This window comes from Zalophus californianus, chromosome 4, assembly GCF_009762305.2.
Source record: "Zalophus californianus isolate mZalCal1 chromosome 4, mZalCal1.pri.v2, whole genome shotgun sequence".
Taxonomy (NCBI): Eukaryota; Metazoa; Chordata; class Mammalia; order Carnivora; family Otariidae; genus Zalophus; species Zalophus californianus.
The window spans coordinates 61,614,919-61,639,404 of NC_045598.1; the positions used below are offsets into that span (position 1 = coordinate 61,614,919).

The window sequence follows — 24,486 nt, forward strand, 5'->3', positions numbered from 1 at the left end:
TCTCATAAGAAAAAAAAGATTATGGCTTTTGAAATGCATAGAACATGATATATTCATAACATAGTAAATGTTGAAAGCTGTTTTCTCAGCCAGAGATTTTAAAATAAGGCCCTCACATAAAGAAATGTTGCAAAAAAAAAAAAAGTATATCTATAAAGAAGAAAATAGCACAGCAAGATGATGATTAGCTGGAAGGCTTAGAAAATGTTGTCCCTCTTTTCTTAAAACTATCTCTTCCACGGACTTCCTTAATAAGCATTCCTTTGTTATCTTTTTCTTTCTTAGATGACTTTTTTCTTTGCTGGCTCCCTTTCTTATCACTTTTTAGCAGTAAATATCCCATAAATGTCTCCTCTTACCTTACGGAAGTGATGTTATCTCCTGGCTTCAATTATTACTTTCATAAAATGATACACACCACTTGTATCTCCAGCCCTGACCTCGCTGCTTCTCATTACTCTTCTTCATTCATCAGCTTTTCTACTTATGTTCTCATCATTTCCTGAGAAGTGATACATTTATATAATTGATGAATTCTTTTTTTATATGTATATAAGTTAATATATCCTTCAGCTCTATTTCTACAACTTAAGAATATGGAGCTTCCTTTTAATTTCTTTGATAATATTATCTTGTGGAATCATTTTCTAAGTAATTTTCAGACCAAATTTAATTTTAACCTGAGATAATAAGAGAAAGATCACATAAGAGAACCTCATTTCTGTGACAGCCTGAAGAAACTATTTTCCAATAAGTTTTTGTACTCAAATATTTAATTAGAGGTATGTCAGGTAAAAAAAAAAGCCATTACAAAAATATTCAGTGAATGTTATTAGTGAAAAACTCTGTGACTACATGATAGAGAGTTCTAACCTAACATTTGTGGTGCATGTCAAGAAGTGAGTGTATATATTTAAAAATAGAAAATTTTGCAGAAAATAGAGCATAAAGTCAAAAGAAGTGCTTATTAAATCTAAAGCAAAAGCTACTATCTGAAATGTTTTCTAAGTAATACAAGCTTCAATACAAATGGACAAGCAATTATTGGTTTCTTTAATTAGCATAGTTTGTGGTAGTTGTTTGAATTTGAGAATTATGTTCGCATCTTGGTTGAAGGATTGGCCTCAATCAAAACAGCTTGTGGTGCTGGGTGAGAACAAAGTGAACTGCCAAGGGGAATTGGAAGAAACTGGCTATTATAAGTGTTTAATCTGGGAGGAGAAACTGTAGGTAATGTTCCCACTTCCTAAATTCATGAAGTGGACAAAGTTTTATCTTCACGCTCATCTCCCTTAAGAGGTTTCCTCTTTTAAAGTCATCACTTGTTCACAATTTCTCATCATCTCTCACTATGCCCTGTCCTCTTATATGCCAAGTCATATTACTCTACCATCTTCATTATGTCTGAGACCCCTTCTTCATTTCCAAGCCACTACTACTACCTCAGCTTATTTGATCCTTAGCTCTCTCTTTTTAACTTACTGTAGGCCCTTGCTGATTACCCTGCTTCCAGTCTTGCTCCCTCTTCAATCCATTTTATATACTATTACTAGAAGTGTCATTTTAAGATGCAAATCAGAACATACCTTACTACTACTTAAAATCTCTTGGTGAGTTCCTAAAAGGAAAAATTTTAAGAAAAATTCTAAACTTCCTTCCATAGTACATAAGATTCTTGAAGATCCCTAATAAAAACTCCTACTTAGAATAAATTTTACTTCATTTGTTTTTCAGTCAACTCTAAACAATTACATAGCCAGGAGCATTCTTTTTTTTTTTTTTTTTTTCGATTTGGGAAAACCTCTCTTTTTTTAAATTAACATATAATGTATTATTGGTTTCAGTGGTACAGGTCAGTGATTCATCAGTCTTATATAAAACCAGTGCTCATCACATCACATGCCCTCCTTAATGTCCATCACCCAGTTACCCCTTCCTCCTACTCCCCTTCCCTCTGGCAACCCTCATCTTGTTTGTTTCCTATGTTTCCTATGATTAAGAGTCTCGTATGGTTTGTCTCTCTCTGGTTTCATCTTATTTTATTTTTTCCTCTCTTCCCCTATGATCCTCTGTTTTGTTTCTTAAATTTCACATATGAGTGAGATCATATAATTGTCTTTCTCTGATTGACGTATTTAACTTAACATACCCTGTAGTTCCATCCACGTCATTGCGAATAGCAAGATTTCATATTTTTTTTTTTATGGCTGAGTAGTATTCCATTGTATATATATATACCACATCTTCTTTATCCATTCACCTGGGCTCTTTCCATCATTTGGCCATTGTGGACATTACTGTATAGCCAGGATCATTCTTACTGATATACTAGCTATATGAACATTTCTGAAAATCTTTGAAGAGTAACATCTATCAAGAGCTATATCTTCTGCACAACTGTATAAGATGGCAAGGAATTGCTAACTGGCCACAAATAATAACACACATCAGAAGTAAAACAACATGGAATAGCATGGTCTTTGGACTTCCAAAGACCTGAATTTAAACTTTGGTGTTTTCCTCACAAGCTGTATAATTCTGAATTCCATTATTCTTATTTTTAAGGTGAAGCTGTTAATAAAATTCCATGAGATTGCTATAAGCATTACCTGAAACAGATATTCTCATTTAGCTCATAGATATCCTCAATGTACACATTCAAGAACTATTAGTTCCCTTTGCCTTCTAATGCTTCATTCACATTAATAAGAATTAAAGTATAAGTGACAGAGATCAATGTAGGGGACTCTATCTTCCCAGGGAAAAAGCAGCGGGAAATAGAGTAGAAATACGTAACAGGACGAACAGTTGCCGAAGGAGGTAGATCTTGTGTTAGAGGAAGTCTGGAAAAAGCACATGCAACTGGAGAGGTGTGTGTGTGTAGTAGTGGTAGTAGTAGTAGTAGATGGAATCAACCAGAGACTGTACACTGCAAAAGAGCTAATAGCTGCCACTTATTGAATACTTACTGTTATATACCAAGTATTGTGCTAATTGTTTTGCATGTATTAACTTAATACAAAAGAATTAGAGCAGACAAAAGGAGAGCAAAAAGAAAAGCTAGGAAATACTTGTCAGTGGGAAAAAAGCAACACTTAAGAAACACTTAAGAGATGAACAGAGAGAGTCACCTCTATAGAGGAATAATAGTAAGTTGGCAGAGAGGTAGGGAGCAAACTCAAAGACTGCGATGTCAGTCAACCTAAGGGAGGATAGAAACTTAAGGAGCAGATAAATAGTAAAATAAACATTAAAATAAGGAAAAAAACTAAAAATTACCTGTTGGAATGGGCAATTAGGAGGTCTTTGATATCATTTTCCACCGAAATTTTACGAAGGTGGCGAGGTCTGAAGTCAGGTTGTAATGGGCTGAGGAATGAATGAATAGGAGGTGAGGAAATGTGGACAAAAGGTAGACTACTTTTTTAAAAAGAATACTGCTATAAACATAGAGGTGCATGTATCCTTTTGCATTAGTGTTTTTGTATTTTTAAGGTAAATATCTGGTCGTGCAATTACTGGATCATAGGGTATTTCTGTTTTTAACTTTTTGAGGAAACTTCATACTGTTTCCCACAGTGGCTATACCGGTTTGCATTCCTACCAACAGTGCAAGACATGGATGGCGCTAGAGAGTATAATGCTAAACAAAATAATCAGTCAGAGAAAGACAAATACCATATGATTTCTCTCACATGTGGAATTTAAGAAACAAAACAAATGAGCAAAGGGAAAGAGAGAGACAGAGAAACCAAGAAACAGACTCTTGACTAAAGAGAACAAACTGATGGTTACCAGAGGGGAGGTAGGTGGGTGGATGGGTTAAATAGGTGATGGGGATCTAGGAGTGCACTTGTGATGAACACTGAGTAATGTATAGGATTGTGGAATCACTATACTGTACACCTGAAACCAATATAGCACTGTATGTTAACTGAGATTAAAATAAAAACTTAAAACATTTTAATTAAAAAACTAAAAATTAAAAATAAAAAAATCATTTTCCTCTAAAGTTTCACTACTACAGATTTTCCAATAAATGGAAATGGATATTATCCTAGTATAGTCTCATGGTTCTTCTTTCTGTAAATCTTAGAAATAAAGGTTAGATGAAGGTATACAGAAGAGAAAATTGTGGCTTTAAATAAACGATGAATCCTGAGGAAAACATTAGTATAAGCATACATTTGAGTAAGACAATAAAGAAGTCATAGAAATTGAGATATCACTTAAAGCAAAGAATATCTTAATTTAAAAGTATAGGTATTTATTGAACATCTACTAGGTAGAAGACACTATATTTAATTTTGACAATTTCAACTGACATTGATTACCATTTTATTCCTTTCAGAATTTACTTTATTCTACTTCTCTCCCATGGGACATTTGGTTCCTCTTGATATGGCCTTTATTTTCTTCATTGCTATCAATGACTTTCATAATATGAAGAATACCGGGGGTGCGAAGTCAAATAAGTTAAAGTCATATTATAGGAAAGCATTCAGTAAGCAAGGACAGTAAGGGCCTTTGCTTTTAGAATCTCTGGAATTTTAAATGATAAGGTTTGACTATTTTAATTATGATTATGTTCAGTGAAAAATTATTTTTGTTGGAATTCCAAACTTCTTACACTTCACTGGCACAAGTTTAGTGCATGAAAAAAAAAGTTTACAATTTTGTATAATAGTGGTTTACCCACTATTGATGGAAAGATTAAGTTGTGAGGATAAATAGTATAAACATTCAGAGAAAGAAGTGATCAGTATGGTGAAGTATTTGTAGGAACTTCTCATGAAGAACATGAGCTTGACCTTGAGACTGGTTATTGGAAGGCAGAGAAAGAGAAGGGAGCCTTTCTAGGAAGAAAGAGCAGAATGTATAAATATATGTTTAAATACAACCAGAAAATTAAAGACACTCCACTTGGACCTTTTGATGAGTCAACTGGTAAATAAAAATATCCGTTAAGTGTAATATATATAGTAATTACTATTATCAATAAGGAACTCTGGTTCATTTTCTATGCTTATAAAACAACTACTTAATGGGAAAAACTTTTTGGTGCTTATCCTTCAGTCAGTAAAAGGTACCTAGTTACCAGACCATATTTGAACACCATTCCTTTAATCATAATAATAATACTGACATATATGTCAGGTATACTTATTAAACTAAGTTTAATACAGTTTATTTCCTTAAAGTTTTTTTTTTAATTTTTTTATTGTTATGTTAGTCACCATATATAACATCATTATTTCTTGATAGAGTGTTCCATGATTGTTTGTGTATAACACCCAGTGTTCAACGCAAAATGTGCCCTCATTAATACCCATCACCAGGCTGACCCATCCCCTGACCCCCCTCCCCTCGAGAACCCTCAGTTTGTTTTTCAGAGTCCATCGTCTCTCATGGTTCCTCTTCCCCCCCCGACTTACTCCCCTTCATTCTTCCCCTCCTGCTATCTTCTTCTTTTATTTTCTTAACATTTATTGCATTATTTGTTTCAGAAGTACAGATCTGTGATTCAACAGTCTTGCACAATTCCCAGCGCTCACCATAGCACATACCCTCCCCAATGTCTATCACCCAGCCACCCCATCCCTCCCACCCCCACCACACCAGCAACCCTCAGTTTGTTTCCTGAGATTAAGAATTCCTCATATCAGTGAGGTCATATGATACATGTCTTTCTCTGATTGACTTATTTCACTCAGCATAACACCCTCCAGTTCCATCCAAGTCGTTGCAAATGGTAAGATCTCATTCCTTTTGGTGGCTGCATAATATTCCATTGTGTATATGTACCACATCTTCTTTATGCATTCTTCTGTCAATGGACATCTTGGCTCTTTCCACAGTTTGGCTATTGTGGACATTCCTGCTATAAACATTGGGGTGCACATACCCCTTCAGATCCCTACATTTGTATCTTTGCAGTAAATACCAGGTAGTGCAATTGCTGGATCGTACGGTAGCTCTATTTTCAACTGTTTGAGGAACCTCCATACTGTTTTCCAGAGTGGTTGCATCAGCTTGCATTCCCACCAACAGTGTAGGAGGGTTCCCCTTTCTCCACATCCCCGCCAACATCTGTCATTTCCTGACTTAATTTTAGCCATTCTGACTGGTGTGAGGTGGTATCTCATTGAGGTTTTTTTGATTTGGATTTCCCTGATGCCAAGCGATGTTGAGCACTTTTTCAAGTGTCTGTTGGCCATTTGGATGTCTTCTTTGGAAAAATGTCTGTTCATGTCTTCAGCCCATTTCTTGATTGGATTATTTGTTCTTTGGGTGTTGAGTTTGATGAGTTCTTTATAGATTTTGGATCCTAGCCCTTTATCTGACATGTCATTTGCAAATATTTTCTCCCATTCTGTCGGCTGTCTTTTGGTTTTGTGGACTGTTTCTTTTGCTATGCAAAAGCTTTTTATCTTGATGAGGTACCAATAGTTCATTTTTTCCCTTGCTTCCCTTGCCTTTGGCAATGTTTCTAGGAAGAAGTTGCTGTGGCTGAGGTCGAAGAGGTTGCTACCTGTGTTCTCCTTTAGGATTTTGATGGACTCCTGTCTCACGTTTAGGTCTTTCAACCATTTGGAGTCTATTTTTGTGTGTGGCGTAAGGAAGTGTTCCAGTTTCATTCTTCTGCATGTGGCTGTCCAATTTTCCCAACACCATTTGTTGAAGAGATTGTCTTTTTTCCATTGGACATTCTTTCCTGCTTTGTCAAAGATTAGTTGACCATAGAGTTGAGGGTCCATTTCTGGGCTCTCAATTCTGTTCCATTGATCTATGTGTCTGTTTTTGTGCCAGTACCATACTGTCTTGATGATGACAGCTTTGTAATAGAGCTGGAAGTCCGGAATTGTGATGCCGCCAGCTTTGCTTTTCTTTTTCAAGATTCATCTGGCTATTCGGGGTCTCTTCTGGTTCCATACAAATTTTAGGATTATTTGTTTCCATTTCTTTGAAAAAAGTGGATGGTATTGTGATGGGGATTGCATTGAATGTGTAGATTGCTCTAGTTAGCATTGACATCTTCACAATGTTTGTTTTCCAATCCATGAGCATGGAAAATTTTTCCATTTCTTTGTGTCTTCTTCAATTTCTTTCACGAGTATTTTATAGTTTTCTGAGTACAGATCTTTTGCTTCTTTGGTTAAATTTATTCCTAGGTATCTTATGGTTTGGGGTGCAATTGTAAATGGGATCGACTCCTGGTTTTGTCTCTCTTCTGTCTTGTTGTTGGTGTATAGGAATGCCACTGATTTCTGTGCATTGATTTTATATCCTGCCTCTTTACTGAATTCCTGAATGAGTTCTAGCAGTTTTGGGGTGGAGTCTTTTGGGTTTTCCACATACAGTATCATATCATCTGCAAAGAATGAGAGTTTGACTTCCTCTTTGCCAATTTGGATGCCTTTGATTTCTTTTTGTTGTCTGATTGCTGTAGCTAGGACTTCTAATAGTATGTTGAATAGCAGTGGTGATAGTGGACATCCCTGCCGCGTTCCTGACCTTAGGGGGAAAGCTCTCAGCTTTTCCCCATTGAGAATGATATTCGCTGTAGGTTGTTCATAGATGGCTTTTATGATATTGAGGTATGTACCCTCTATCCCTATACTCTGAAGAGTTTTGATCAAGAAAGGATGCTGTACTTTGTCAAATGCTTTTTCTGCATCTATTGAGAGGATCATGTGATTCTTGTTCTTTCTTTTGTTAATGTATTGTATCACGTTGATTGATTTGTGGATGTTGAACCAACCTTGCAGGCAAGGGATAAATCCCACTTGGTCATGGTGAATAATCCTTCTAATGTACTGTTGTATCCTATTGGCTAGTGTTTTGGTGAGAACTTTTGCATCCATGTTCATCAAGGATTTGGTCTGTAATTCTCCTTTTTGTTGGGGTCTTTGTCTGGTTTTGGGATCAAGGTAATGGGGGCCTCATAAAATGAGTTTGGAAGTTTTCCTTCCATTTCTATTTTTTGGAACAGTTTCAGGAAAATAGGTATTAATTCTTCATTAAATGTCTGATTGAATTCCCCTGGGAAGCCATCTGGCCATGGGCTTTTGTTTGTTGGGAGATTTTTGATGACTGCTTCAATTTCCTTAGTGGTTATAGGTCTGTTCAGGTTTTCTATTTCTTCCTGGTTCAAATTTGATAGTTGATACATCTCTAGGAATGCACCCATTTCTTCCAGGTTATCTAATTTGCTGGCATAGAGTTGCTCATAATATGTTCTTATAATTGTTTGTATTTCTTTGGTGTTGGTTGTGATCTCTCCTCTTTCATTCATGATTTTGTTGATTTGGGTCATTTCTCTTTTCTTTTTAATAAGTCTGGCCAGGGGTTTATCAATCTTGTTAATTCTTTCAAAGAACCAGCTCCTAGTTTCGTTGATCTGTTCTACTGTTCTTTTGGTTTCTAGTTCATTGATTTCTGCTCTGATCTTTATTATTTCTCTTCTCCTACTGGGTTTAGGCTTTATTTGCTGTTCTTTCTCCAGCTCCTTTAGGTGTAGGGTTAGGTTGTGTGTTTGAGACCTTTCTTGTTTCTTGAGAAAGGCTTGTATTGCTATATACTTTCCTCTCAGGACTGCCTTTGCTGTATCCCAAAGATTTTGGACAGTTGTGTTTTCATTTTCATTGGTTTCCATGAATTTTTTTAATTCTTCTTTCATTTTCTGGTTGATCCATTCATTCTTTATAGGATGCTCTTTAGCCTCCATGTATTTGAGTTCTTTCTGACTTTCCTCTTGTGATTGAGTTCTAGTTTCAAAGCATTGTGGTCTGAAAATATGCAGGGAATAATCCCAATCTCTTGGTACTGGCTGAGACCTGATTTGTGACCTAGGATGTGATCAATTCTGGAGAATGTTCCATGGGCACTAGAGAAGAATGTGTATTCCGTTGCTTTGGGATGGAATGTTCTGAATATGTCTGTGAAGTCCACTTGGTCCAGTGTGTCATGTAAAGTCTTTATTTCCTTGTTGATCTTTTGCTTAGATGATTTGTCCATTTCAGTCAGGGGGTGTTAAAGTCCCCCACTATTATTGTATTGTTGTCAATGTGTTTCTTTGCTTTTGTTATTAATTGCCTTATATAATTGGCTGCTCCCATGTTACGAGCATAGATATTTATAATCGTTAGATCTTCTTGTTCTATAGACACTTTAAGTACGATATAGTGTCCTTCTTCATCTCTTATTACAGTCTTTGTTTTAAAATCTAAGTTGTCTGATATAAGGATTGCCACCCCAGCTTTCTTTTGGTGTCCATTAGCATCGTAAGTGGTTTTCCACCCCCTCACTTTCAATGTGTGGGTGTCTTTGGGTCTAAAATGAGTCTCTTGCAGACAGCATATGATGGGTCTTGTTTTTTAATCCAATCTGATAGCCTGTGTCTTTTGATTGGGGCATTGAGCCCATTTACATTCAGGGTAACTATTGAAAGATATGAATTTAATGCCATTGTATTGCCTGTAAGGTGACTGTTACTGTATATTGTCTGTGTTCCTTTCTTATCTATGCTGCTTTTAGGCTCTCTCTTTGCTTAGAGGACCCCTTTCAATATTTCTTGGAGGGCTGGTTTCGTGTTTGCAAATTCCTTTAGTTTTTGTTTGTCCTGGAAGCTTTTTATCTCTCCTTCTATTTTCAATGAGAGCCCAGCTGGATATAGTATTCTTGGCTGCATATTTTTCTCATTTAGTGCTCTGAAGATATCATGCCAGTCCTTTCTGGCCTGCCAGGTCTCTGTGGATAGGTCTGTTGCCAATTTAATGTTTCTACCATTGTAGGTTACATATCTCTTCTCCGGAGCTGCTTTCAGGATATTCTCTTTATCTCTGAGACTCGTAAGTTTTACTATTAGATGTCGGGGTGTTGACCTATTTTTATTGATTTTGAGGGGGTTCTCTGTGCCTCCTGGATTTTGATGCCTGTTTCCTTCCCCACATTAGGGAAGTTCTCTGCTATAATTTGCTCCAATATACCTTCTGCCCCTCTCTCTCTTTCTTCTTCTTCTGGGACCCCAATTATTCTAATGTTGTTTTGTCTTATCGTATCGCTTATCTCTCGAATTCTGCCCTCGTGATCCAGTAGTTGTTTATTTCTCTTTTTCTCAGCCTCTTTATTTTCCATCATTTGGTCTTCTATATCGCTGATTCTGTCTTCTGCCTCATTTATCCTAGCAGTTAGTGCCCCCATTTTTGATTGCACCTCATTAATAGCCTTTTTGATTTCGACTTGGTTAGATTTTAGTTCTTTATTTCTCCAGAAAGTGTTTCTCTAATAACTTCCACACTTTTTTCAAGCAGAACTAGTATCTTTAAAGTCATGATTCTGAACTCTAGGTCCGACATAGTACTAATGTCCGTATTGAGTAGGTCCCTGGCTGAGGGTACTACCTCTTGTTCTTTTTGCTGAAGTGATTTTTTTTTGTCTTGTCATTTTGTCCAGAGGAGAATAGATGAATGAGAGAACAAAATGCTAACAGGTTAACAACATCCCCAGCAAATATACTCTATACAAATCAGAAAAGACCTGAAACCAGGGGAAAAGAAAGAGAAAGAAAGAAAAAAGAAAGAGAAAAAAAAAGAAAGAAAGAGATAAAAACAAAAACAGAACAAAACAAAAAAAATATGATCAAACGTGATCAGGCTAGTGCATAGATCAGTGCCACACACTAGATTTTTGGGCTTATTTTGGTCTGTTAGAAGAAAGTGCCTCCTAAAATTTTAAAAGGAAGAAAGACTTATATATGTACAAAATAAGGGTTGATACAATAAAGGGATGGCTAATGACTATAAAGATGAAAATTATAAAAGATTTTATAAAAGGAATTGATAAGTTGTTTGAAAAAAGAAGATTTAAAAAAAAAGAAAAGAAAAGAAAGAGAGAGAATGTGATCAGGCAGGAGACTAGAACAAAGTCGTTTACTAGTGATTTAGGGTATATTTTGATCCATTAGAAGAAACTGTATCTCAGAATTTTAAAGAGAGGACAACTTATATTTATATGCCAATAATAAGGGTAACTACAATGAAGGGATAAAGTATGACTCTAAAAATGAAAAATAAAAAATATTTTTTTTAAAAAAGGGATTGATAAGATGTTGGTTGAAAAAGGGAAAAAGAAAAATTAAAAAAAAAACAGCTAAAAAATATTAACTTTGAAAAACTAATGAATTATGGTAAAAAAGCCATGAATTCTATGTGCAGTATTCCCCTAGCGCTGGAGTTCTCCTGTTCTCCTTGATCGGTAAACTTGGTCTTGGCTTGCTGGCTGTTCGTGCTGATCTTCTGGGGGAGGGGCCTGTTGCCGTGGTTCCCAAATGTCTTTGCTGGAGGTAGAATTGCCCCGCCCTTGTTTGTCCCGGCTAAGCAAGCTGCTCGGGTTTGCTCTCGGGAGCTTTTGTTCCCTGCCAGCTTTCCGTACAGCTTTGGAGGACTAGAGTGAAAATGGTGGCCTCCCAATCTCTGCCCGGAGGAGCCGAGAACTCGGGGCCCCACTCCTCAGTGCACCCCCAGAGAAAAGCAGTCAGTCACTCCCATGTCCGCCGTCTCTGGCCGCACTCTGTGCTCACCTGGGCTGTGACCGAGTGTTTCTATCTCTGGCCCCCAACCCCGTGTGGAGTCTCCAAACCCAGCAGATCCCTGCAGTGCGCTTCCGCGCCGCTCCTCCCCGGGAAGGAAGGGGAGTCTCCCTAGCTCTGCCGCTTGTTGGGTCCCTGCTGGAGGAGCAGTGGCCCGACTGGGCCGCGGATCACAGTTTATGGCAACCCCGAGCTGAGAGCCCGCACCTCGGCTCCGTCTCTGCAGCCGGCTTCCCTGTTCCGATACCTGGGAGCTCTGACGCATTCAGGCACCCCCGGTCTTTCTGTGACCCCGAGGGTCCTGAGACCACACTGTCCCGCGAGGGTTCCACCCTCAGCTTGGCCACTGGAGCAACGTCTCTCAGCGGAGCCGACTTCTAAAAGTTCCGATTTTGTGCTCCGTGGCTCTTTCCCTTGCCGGAAGCGGCCGACGGAGGCCCCCTCCCCTGCCATCTATCCTCCCGAATATCGCCTCGGATTCACTTCTCCGCACGTCCTACCTTCCAGTAAGTGGTCGCTTTTCTGTTCAGAGAGTTGTTGCTATTCTTCTCTTTGATCTCCTGTTGAGTTCGTAGGTGTTCAAAATGGTTTGATCCCTATTCAGCTGAATTCCTGAGACCAGACGAAATCCAGGTCTCCCACTCCTCCACCATCTTGCTCCACCCCTCTATTTCCTTAAAGAGTTTAAAGATTATAAATATATCCTTTCTGTGATAACCTTTTTTCTACTTTTCAATTTCACTAGTAGTTTTGTTAATATTTTCAAGGGAAAAAGATCAAAACTATGTATTTTATCAAAAAATCTTAAGACAACAGATTTTATGTCCTGCAAAAATCCTAATGAGATAATGTATACATGTAAAACTCTAATTTCAGTTCCCGGCATGGAGCAGGCACTGAGGTTTGCTAAAGGTTAATTTAATATATGCAACCGATGGATTGTTGAACACTATGTCTGAAACTAATGATGTACTATTTGTGGGCTAATTGAATTTAAAAAATAAAAGATAGCTTTGCACAGTGGCAGTATCGTAGCCAATGAGGTTTATCCGAGGCACGATTATTGCTAATTGAAAAAAAAAGATAAATAAAAATAAAATAAGTTATCAATAAATGTTTGTTGAATTGAATTATTTAAAATTTCTATCACATAATTGGGTCCTAATTGTCAATGCTTAAATTCACTTGTAACTGATGGTGTGTGTGTATATAATTTTTGCTAGAAACACAGCCCAATTCAACAATTACTTAGATGCCTACCATATACTTTGCAAAGTGGCAAATAATTCAGGCTGTGACTTTATGCGGCTTCATGTAGTAGAAAGAATGTGAAATTGCTTTACCAACTTTTTCAGGTTCTGGGGAAGGGAAACATGGATAAAATAATAGATATATGTCCCACCTAAATGTTAATACAAGTATATTTGTCTTAGCGACATGATAGTCTTATTTGTACATCACAATACATTATATTCCCATAGATTGCTAAGAGATACCCTCTCCATGGTGACTCCAAAAGTAATAAAAATCAATAAATGCATTCTACTCATATAAATAACATATGACATTATTCAGATAATTCCAATGTACATTGCTCTCAATGGTTAAATACTTCATTGAATTTTAAAACGAACTAAATAAAGCCTACCGTTCAATAATGACTCTGTGTGGTTTCATTAAGACTTACATTTTGACAGTTTCTCAGAAGGCCAACAGTTCATAATTAATGAATGTTCAGCCAAAAGATTGACCTTCTGAATGACTGGGTAAGTGCAAATTTAGGAAAAAAGTTTGCTTTGGACCATTTATTGAAGCCTAAGAGCCATTATCTTTTAGGATCAAAGTAAGTTCTGGAACCATGCCTAAGAAATTGGCTCTATATGTTAACATTTGAGAGTCCCTATTACAGTAAAAATACATGCTGTCTACTTTACTCTATGCTATATTTAAAATAAGAGAAATTCTAAAAAGCTTCATTTACTTGATCATTTGTGACCTTCTATAAAGGTTCCTAAGATTGAACTTCCAGGCATGTGAAGTCTAAGATACCAAGCACTGTATAAATGGCTCTGATATTCATTTCCAAGGTGAATCTACAGAGCTTCTACTGAAAGTTTCCTCTTACCTGAGTTTGAGTCAGTTAGTTCATTTACTTAAAGATTAGTGTTAATGAGATCAAGGACACACAAGGGGCCTAATGGAAAACATTTGAAGTCAAAGGGAACTAGATTTGAGTTCCAGTTCTGCCTTTACTACCTGTAGGAACTTGAACAATTTCTCTAGCCTCCTTGAGGCTCAGTTTCTTCACTTTTAAAATGGAAGAGTAGCACCTATCTTTCTGTGTTTTGGGGTGAAACAGGACATTCCAGTTACCATTTATGCACTTAGTACAGGGTCTGACACATAATATGCCCTCAATAAATGTTAATTGTGTTAATCGTGTTTTTAATTTTTTGTTAGAAAAACAACTCACTATACACATTATGTATTCTATGGATCATTAGTTAGCAATACCAAAATATCAGCAAGAGTATTGTTCTGAGAGTGTACAGAAGCCTATACAGCTGTTTATATATATATATGTATATATATATATACTCATATATATACACACCTGTTTATATATATTATATATATTTATTTATTTTAGAGAGAGAGAGCACGTGCATGAGCACATGGCAGGGGGCAGGGGCAGAGGGAGAAAGAGAGAGAGAATCTCAAGCAGACTCCCTGCTGAGTGCGGAGCCAGACCTAAGGGCTTGATTTCACAACCCTGAGATCATGACCTGACCCCAAATCAAGAGCCAGACGTTTAACCGACTGAGCCACTGAGGTGCCCCAACACCTGTTTGTATTTTTGAAACCACCAGAAATTTCAGATGTCCTAACAAGAATTCCTTATCTTTTTTAATCATAGATTCTACTCCTGAAATTAATATTGTACTATATGTTAACTAACTTGAATTTAAAGAAAATCTTGGAGAAAAAAATTTAAAAAATTAGAAACAAAAAATTTTTTAAAAATACTAAGTGTATCTTTGACAGAAAGAACATATCCAGCTGCTTTCAATCAATCTAATGAAAATTCACAATCCTTTGATCTTGTAAATGACCTTCTTGGATAGCTAGAAAATGTAAATGAGCAAAGGAGTAGCTATGCCCAAACTTATTGAAAAGCCTGTAACATTAAACTCAGTCATTCTGTTATCTATAACATATTGTCACTGATTGTATTTTACCTTCTGATTTTTGTTCAATATTAATCATCAAACCCATCAAAAACATAACTTTGATTATTTTTTCCTGTTTTATGTATATGGAGTTTCTTTGGTAAGAATTTCAAATATCTTGGAACTATAGATGTTGCTTTGTTAGTAGAAGTTTTTTCTCAAAACCATCAAAACTCAGCTTTATTGTGGCTCCAATATCAAAAGTGTGTCTAGCTTTAAATCACAGCTTTATTCATAAGCTCTAAAATGTCCCCTATTTTATGGCTCCTCCTGGGTAGTGTAACTATTTATTTAGAACAGTGATTTCATTAGAAAGACAAGAATAAAAATATGAATGAAGTCACTTGTCCAAAATACTAAAATTTGGTATTTCTTATTAATTTTTGTTTCAAAATGGAAGATATTTTCCTGGTAATATGAATCATGGTAAAAATTGTGAAACAGAAAAATTTGAAGTTCCCTTGTAATCTCACCTTTTTAGCTATTTACTATTAATGTTTTGGTATATTTCCTTCCATCCTTTAAAATTATTTTATATATGTACATATGTATATATATTCATAACCATACATAATATATATAAGAATGCATGTGCTTATTTAACTTAAAGGTATTTCATGGACCCCTTTCCAATTTAATAAAAAAGTGATAACATTTTTGGAGCGTAAGTCCTTTGAGCTTTTAGATTCCATCTTCCTGTTTTCTTTTCTAAGTCTAACAAACTTTTGAAAAATCTTCCCAAATGTATATTATTTGACCACATGAATAACAGACAATGCATTAAAATCCACAATAAAAATGAAAAATGAGCACATCTGAAGGAAATGATTCCAATCAGTTTTCCAGAGAAGAGACTTAGAAATAGGTCTTTGGGAGGAGAAGAAATTTGAAGGGTTAGCAGATTTGTTACAATCTGTAATTTTCCATGAAGACAGTTGGCCTACAGCTCCTTATGTTTTTCAATTGCTCATTCATACATTCATTCATTCACTCATCCATTCATTCATTCAACAAATGCTTATAGAATGATTACTATTTGCATGGCAACAGGCCAGGGCAGGATTATAAAGATGAACCTGATGTACTTGCCCTTAAAGGATTTGCTCTTTAGTACAGATGAAAAGGCATGCATATAATTTTTTAAATGTTCTATATGGCATGAAAGAAAGTTATATGAAATTTATAAAGAAGGAAGACAATTGGGGTGCCTGGGTGGCTCAGTTGGTTAAGCAACTGCCTTCAGCTCAGGTCATGATCCTGGAGTCCTGGGATCGAGTCCCACATCGGGCTCCTTGCTCAGCGGGGAGTCTGCTTCTCCCTCTGACCCTCTTCCCTCTCGTGCTCTCTATCTCTCATTCTCTCTCTCTCAAATAAATAAATAAAATCTTTAAAAAAAAAAAAAGAAGGAAGACAATTTCAGCAAGTCAGTTGATAGTGAAGGTAGGAAAATCAAAGAAATCTTGGAGGAGAAGGTATTTAGCTTGGGTTTAAATATCTGTAGATTGGGCAAGAGATAATTCCTGGCTGAGGAGATGATGTGAACAAAGACTCAAAGGAGCAGGAAATGGGATACAGTTTTACTACATAATTGAGTTTATGAAAGAGAGTAATGGGAGATTCATTTAAAAAGAATACTGTCAGATTGGGAAGACATTTGAAACCCATGCTAAGGGGTTTGGTCTTCATTTTTGAGACAAAAACAAGCCATCAGAGGTTTCAGAGAAGGGAGTTGGAAGAAAACTGTTTCAGGATAGTGATTTCTGAAGAAGCATTGTGCATGGTGGTTGTAAAATGTATTTTGATAGGCAGATGCCCCAAATCAAGGTCTTAACTGAGCTCTCTTTCTTGTCCAGGCTGCTGATGTCCTGCTGCAACATGGAGCTAATGTCAATGTTCAAGATGCAGTTTTTTTCACTCCATTGCACATTGCAGCATACTATGGACATGAACAGGTAAGTCTGACAGGAGTATTTCCAAAGGCTGGGGGACCTTTCCAGGCTTTTGTTGAACTATCTGTCCTAGCCTCAAAGAAAGAATATTTAAGATATCTTTTGAATTATTTTTGCCATATTCTCATCAGCTCCACCCTTGAGGAGCCTGTAGATCCATAGAAATCCTGCATCTGTCAAGTTACTCATTTTTACTGACTGTCTTAGTACCCAAGGGAGGCAGCAGAGTAAGTACACAATCCCAGGAATCAGTCAGTCTGAATCTGAAAAATTCCTAGCTTTGTGACCATATGTAGGTTATATCACCTCCCTGATCTTCAGTTTCTTCATCTGCAAAATAGAGAAAATATTGATAATACCTACCTCATAGGGTTGTTGATATGATGAGATATTAAAGTGTTTGGCAAGTGCTCAATTACTATGATGATGCTAGTGACAGTAACAATAAAACAAATCATGAACACTGTCCCAGCAGGTAAAAAAAAAAAAAAAGTGTCTTTCAGAAACTGGGTTTCTTCTTTTCTACTGTCTTTGGATGTGGTAGACTGCAAGTATGTTCATGTTTTCATTTTTGGAACCTGTGTATATCCTAAAAGGGACTTTGCAGATGTGATCAAGTTGAGGATCTTGAGTTGGAGAGATTATCCTGGAATTACCTGGGTGGACCTGATGTAATCACAAGGGTCCTTACAATAGGGAGCAGGAAACAGATGTGATAGTAGAAGCAAGAAGTTTAAGTCATACAAGAAGGGGTCACAAGCTAAAGAATGCAGGCAATCTATAGAAGCTGAAAAAGTGAGGAAATGAAAGCCTCCAAAGGGAATGCAATCTGCCAACACCTTGATTTTAGTTTTCTAACCTCCAGAACTTTAAGAAAATAATCTGTGCTGTTTTAATCCAATAATTCTGTGGCAATTTGCAACAGTGGGTAACTAATACATGGAATAACCTAGATAATTTTTTTAAAAATCACCATATGTGCTTTAAATATAATTTGATTTAAATACATAATTATATAACAGGTAATTATTTATAAAATTTGATATTCTGTAATAAAGTAATAATATATATAAGATGTTTTAATGTTTACAGTGTGCCTTCATTCAATGAATAGTTTTATTTGACCTTCATGAAAACCTGATGAACTTTTTTTTTTTTTTTAACCTGATGAACTTAATAAGAATTACCATGTAAGTGATCTCATACTCTGGAACAAACATTTTATGTGGATTTTTTTTTTTTTTTTGTAATTTTTCCACAATCCTAAAATTAGTTGTTATTTGCATCTTCTTGTCAATGATATACATCTCAATGATATATATGAGCTCACTTAGGTCAGGTACCATGCCAGAGTCACACAGCTGGTTAGAGCTGAAATATGTATTCAGGCCTGTCTGATCCCAAAGCCCAAAGTTATTCTGTTGTACCTAGGAGCCACTTCTTCTATCAGTGAAACAAATCAGAAAGTCCAGGAAATTTGCTTAAATGGTGGGCTGGTTATTCAAGCCCAGGTGCTCTAACTCCAAAGTCCATTGATTTTTTAAATTTGTAACAAAGTTTATTGAGATAAATTTAAATTGTACAACTCAGTGGTTTTTAGTATATTCAGAGTTGTACAACCATAAAGACAATTAATTGAACAAAGTCATTACCCCCAGAAGCAACCTTGCACACAGTAGCACTTCCAACTTCTTCCCAACCCCTTTCTTCCAGTCTGAGGAAAATACTAATATACTTTCTTTTTCTATAGATTTACGTATTCTGGAGACCTCCTATAAGAAGAGGCATGCAACCTGTGGTCTTTTGTGACTGACTTCTTTCACTTAGCACAGTGTTTTTAAGTTTCATCAACTTTATAGCATGTATCAGTACTTCCTTGCTTTTGAGTGTGGAATACTACTTTGTTGTATGGCTATGCCAGATTTTACTTATTCATTCATCAGTTGATGGATGTTGGATTTTTTCCTCACTTTTTTGGCTATTATGAATAATGCTGCTCTGAACATTCAAGTTTGTTTTTTATTCAAGTATAATTAACATACACTGTTATGTTACCTTCAGGTGTATGATATAATGACTCAACAATTCTATACATTTCTCAGTGCTCATCACGATAAGTGGACTCCAAATCCCCTTTATCTGTTTCAACGCCCCCATGTACAAGTTTTGATATAGACATCTGTTTGCATATCTCTTGGGTACATCTAGGGGTGGAATTGATGGCTTATATGGTAACACAATGTTTAACATCTTATGGAATGGTCAAACTTTTCCAAAGAGGTAGGTGCCTAATGAGTTAAAAACCACATTGTCTACAGAAAAGAAAGCCTATGTGATGTACCTCCTAGGACAAACTAAGTCCATTGATTTTTAACCTTAACATATTGAAAGACAAAATTTTTATGTGCTACTTTCAAACATCGCCATTTAGCTACTCTTAAGAAACCAAATAGAACCAAATAAAACAGAAATATACATGTAATTGGATAATCAAAACTTAACTGTTCTTTTGACATCCTGTTTTCACTCTTCCTCACTTTGTATCTCTAGACCTCTAGTCTTACTCAATAAGGAGTAAAATTATACCTTTTTGTCTTCGTAGAGGTCATGCCATTGTCCTGCCTGAGGATTCCAAGTTAAAAATCAAACTTACTTGTGTCTATGTGCTCTTCTAGTCATTGTGCCTTTATTTCTTTGCTGGCTAGCATATGCTTGGACACTCTCAGACCCATGAAGCGTGACCTATAGCTAGGAAAGATTTCTCATTTCATTTGATGTGCTGCTCAGAGTGCACTGGAGTGTACTGGAGAGCTGGGCACTGAAAATCCTTCAGAAAGTACAGGGTCTAAAAGCCCAGATGATGAAAAAATTCCATACTTCTGACTTTAGGCACAGACCAGATGTACACAATGCATGTTATTCGTAGAGTCACCCTCTTTGGTGATTAACCTCCTTACCCCACAGAAACATAAAAAGCTTCTATGCATGTTGGGTGGAGAGCTAAATTTGTTTACTTTCCCTGAATATATAGCCACAGTCTTATAAAATTATGCTAAAATGTGGATGGCCTTTTTATGATAAGGGACTCACTTTCAGTGTGCAAAGACAGCACATAAGTAATTTATGGATGCTATTGTCATTTGCTAAAATATGCTGACAGGAGAATGGTACGTTCGATATATAAATGTGCCTAATGTTCCATGTTCCTTGCCATTTGTTTATTTACTTATTTTTAAGTGGAAGAGTAGATGTTTTGTACCAAGAGCAATATTTCCTAGCTATATAATAATAGTGCTTAATAAACAATCGATTTCAAAGATAGTTTAAAGCTGTCCATTATAAAGTCACATAACCAGAATTTATGGAGTCTTTGTAAGTGGAAATATCTGCTTAGGCATGCACAGTTCTTGAGACTAACTTTTAGTGTTCCAATTTCTTCTGAATTAAGTATTGGTCTGCCCATTAGCCAACAAATAAATGGATAAGATACACATGTTCCACATTGGTGCTACCACTTCTGCTAACATTTATTGAGTGCCAGGCACTTTTCTAAGTGTTTTACATATAATAACTCATTTAATCCTTGTTAACAACTCTTTGAAGTGGAGCTATTGTGATTCCCATCTTAATAATGAAGAAACTGAAATTTTGAAAGGTCAAATAATTTATTAAAGGTGATAAAGCCTAACTTCAGAGCCCTTATTCTTTACCTACTACACTCAATAGGAAGTTTCCCCACATCCCACACTGCTAAATTTTGCCTAGAATTTCTATCAAATATGTACCATATTCTTGAGATATTTATTTGCTACCACATAGAAAGCCAAAATAAATTTAGGGTTTGAATTCACTTTTATGCTAACACCTCAGTGGTCAGGTCAGTTGAGGGTTCCTCCCATAACTGTTATTTTGATGGCACAGATTCATTCTAACTTACCTCTTGGGATCATTGTATTGACTTCTGAAATGGCCAGAGGAGACAATGTCAGATTTAGAGAAATTATTTGGAAGGTTATAAGTGAATAGGTAAATAGTTTAAAGAAATCTTATAAATTACCTGAAACAATCCCTGGAAGACTCCTAAATTGTTTAATACTTCATCTCTCTCTCTCCCTTTGAATGTGGAATCTCAGCTAACTGAGGAAGTTGCTGAGATCGAGTGCAGCTATCTCCCATTTACTCACAAATCCAGAAAAGAACCCAGAACTCCAGTAGTAAGATGACCATCAGTGACGCATTATGCATGGAGTTGCTGTGAAAATCAAGAATCAAGTAAACACTGCTGGCTCTGGCCAGAAGAAGACTTTGGAAAAGATGGTTTAGGGAAAATTATGGGTGACTTTAGGGAGGATTATTTATGTACAATGAAGAACTAACCCTGAAATTTCTCCAGTTTTAGACTTCTTCTTAAGTGATATAATAATAAATTCCTTATTGTTTAAGCCAATTGAGTTAGGGTTTTCTGTTATTTTCAGGTAAAAATAATCTAGGAGAACACTTTAATGATATGTCTTCTTCCATATTTTTGAAAGCTTTGCATTATTGTTTGACTTATGGTACTAATTTCAAATGAATGGATTCTTTAGGTAACCCGCCTTCTTTTGAAATTTGGTGCTGATGTAAATGTAAGTGGTGAAGTTGGAGATAGGCCCCTCCACCTAGCATCTGCAAAAGGATTCTTTAATATTGCAAAACTCTTGATGGAAGAAGGCAGCAAAGCAGATGGTAAGATTATATATTTAGAAGACATTTGCTTTTTTTTTACTTTATGTGTATTTTTTATTTGCACTTTCTTTTTTACTAGAGAATAATCTTGAAGCTGATTAATTGCATATGCTAATTTGCTCCACAAATTATAATTTATTATTTTAATGTAATAAATCTATATGTTAATCATTTTATATACATTTTAGTTCAACTCTTAATATATTAGATGCTTCCATAAAAGTAAGGGTTTTTCTTAGATAAATTGTTCTCATTTTGTTATTTTTCACTAATCTTTTTTTAATTGAGGTAAAATTTGCATAAAGCAAAATTCTCAAATCTAAAGTAAATGTTGACTTAAGTGAATATTTACTATCCATGCAAAACCACCTAGATCAAGATATAGAATATTTTCATATGGAAAGTTGAACTCTGGAAAGTTCCCTTGTTCCCTCTTCTCAGTAAATAGCTTTAACCACAAAAGGTAATCAATATTCTGGCTTCTATTGCCATAGGTTAATTTTTTCTGTTCTTGGAGTTCAGTATAATTTGGGACTGCCTTCTTTTGATTGACAGTATTATTTTAACTTTTATCCATGTTGTTGCATGAATCATAGTTTATCTTTTTTATTGTTAAAGTATGATTATTCCACAATTTGTTTATCCATTATCCTCCTAATGGATGCTTGAATGTTCCTAGTTTGGCCTTTATGAATGTAGATGCTGGAAACATTTGTATTCAATTCTTTTTTGTGAACATGTATATTTATCTCCCTTAGGGAGATATGTATGCGTGTGTGTGTGTGTGTGTGTGTGTGTGTGTCTGTGTGTGTAGATTTGCTGTATGCATACGTTTAACTTTTTAGGAAATGAGAAACAGTTTTTCTAAGTGTTTGTACTATTTTTACTCCCACAACAATATATAAGAGTTCCAGTTCCTCCCCGTATCCTCCCCAATAGTTGATATTACTATTATTTTTAGTGAAACAGCATTACAGTGTGATCAGGCTGGGGGAAAAAATCTTTAGCACATACAGAAAGATTTTAGGATATGGCTAATAGAATAGAATTTCCCACAACTTTTAATTTTCTTAATTATAAGATGAATTTTGGAAAATTGATTAAAAGTAGAATGTTGAAAAAAGTTCTTTTTCCTTTTCTCTTCCTTACAAACTTTATTTTCTGACACAAATTCCCTCAGAGTTACATCTTGTCATTAAATTCTCTCAGGCACATCCAACATTCTTCCATTGACCCCCAAGAGACCTAATTAAAAGCCCAGCTATAAGAGCTGCTTGCTTTTGCAGCAGAAACTATGTGCATTTACAAAAGGACAAGGTTGTCAAAACTCTCAGACTGTCAGTGCCTTGGTCCAAAATTGAAATCAATATTCAGTTAATAAAGCTAATGTTTTCATCTACACATAAGGAAAACATAAAGGTTTCCAGAGACACATATGGGAAGAGGCTAGGGCAGTTTCCAGTTTCCATGTTGGAAAGAGGGCCATTTTATTTTCTAAAGTTTGAGAAACATAGTTGGTGTCATTTTCTATGAGCCAGTATGCAATAACTGAGATATTTTTTCTATAGCATTATCATAAATAACCTGTGTTGTCAGGATACAAGGAAATGCTGTTCCTTAGACCTTGTTTAAACAGTCTTTTTGATTTTGTTGGTTTAGAATAGGCAAAAATACACCTGTATGAACCACTGAACACATAATTGTGTTTTTGAAACTGCTTCGCTCTTCCAAAGGGTCAGGAACAGCTCACTTTTTTCCTTTTATTACCGATGCCAACCTCAGCTTTTTATTCTCTGTGCAACTCCAAAGCTCAGTGGTGTCAAAATGAGTATCATTGATCAGCATGTCTCCAGGATCAAAGTTCTCTTCTACAAAAGGCATTGAAATGTATACTGCACTGTATTCCCCCTACATGCCAGCATCATATGATATAATTTTCAACCCTTTCTTTCTGATTCACACAAGCACTACATGCTTTCTACTCAATCATTTAAAATCTCAAGAGACAGCATGACTCAGATTTTTATGTATTTTTATTTCCTTCTAATACACACTTGATATTTAAGTCCCTTTTGTATTTCAACCAATTGCAAAGAATAAACCAGAAGATCTGTTGTGCTACTGGACACCGTACTAAATTTAGTATCAGCTAGTTCATTTATTCCAAAGTGTAGCTAAGCCTCCAGATGATTTATTTTAGATCTGGCCCTTGCTTGTGGTAAATGGACATAAGAGGAAGAGTGAATTAATGACCTCAAAAGGGGCACAATTTGAAATCTGGTATTTACAGTATGTTTCCATGGTAACAGAATGTCACAAATGAAAATAAATTCAGCCTACAAAATTAGCCACAATGTAATTCTGAAAGCAACCTCTTCAGTTCAGCATGTTTGGGAGGTTGACCTATTCAGTCACATAGGTTTCAAAACTCTAGTCTTCTTTGTACCACATAGGAAAATGAAAAAGGAGAAATGTAATGCTTATTGAATGAGATTGAAAAGGTCAAAATAATCCTGGACTCCATAAGAAGAAAGTAGTGATCGAGCCTTCATAACTTATCATTTTAATAAAGTTAAAAATGGAAAATTTTAAATTCAGAATTTATTAATTTTTTGTCATCTGACTATTAAATGCTACAGTTCCTTTCACACAGAACTGGATATTATATAAAGTCACAAAAATTTCTGAGGCTTGGCCAGGAAGAGGAAGTATTTTATTTCTAAAATGATACCTTGTCAGAGCTATTACACAGATTTGTTACTTAAAATGTATTTAAGACACACTTGGGAGTTGTTTTAGAAAGCTAATCGGAAGTGCTTGCCTTGCTGGGTTACTATGGGAATTTTTACTTTATCTTTAAGATTAATGAGCAGAGATAAGCAAGGAGTAGTATCCATCCACCCACGCATTCACTCAAGCTTTCTTTCAAAAGACACTACTAAATGGGGTGGCTCAGTCCTTAAGCGTCTGCCTTCGGCTCAGGTCATGATCC

The 24,486-nt window shown here is 35.9% G+C and overlaps 1 protein-coding gene and 1 pseudogene across 5 annotated transcripts in view; both read left to right on the forward strand.

The window, feature by feature from the left end:
- TNNI3K (TNNI3 interacting kinase) overlaps window positions 1–24,486 on the forward strand; it is a 315,373-nt gene that overhangs the window by 99,064 nt on the left and 191,823 nt on the right. For all 5 annotated transcript variants that reach the window (XR_003522330.2, XM_027606927.2, XM_027606935.2 and 2 more), the window contains 2 exons: window positions 16,674–16,772; window positions 21,356–21,494. Coding sequence is in view for 4 of the 5 variants with exons in the window: in XM_027606927.2 (XP_027462728.2) it covers window positions 16,674–16,772; window positions 21,356–21,494 (238 nt within the window). In the remaining variant the exon portion in view is untranslated. The remainder of the gene's footprint in view (window positions 1–16,673; window positions 16,773–21,355; window positions 21,495–24,486) is intronic.
- LOC113917049 lies at window positions 12,600–12,725 on the forward strand (annotated as a pseudogene).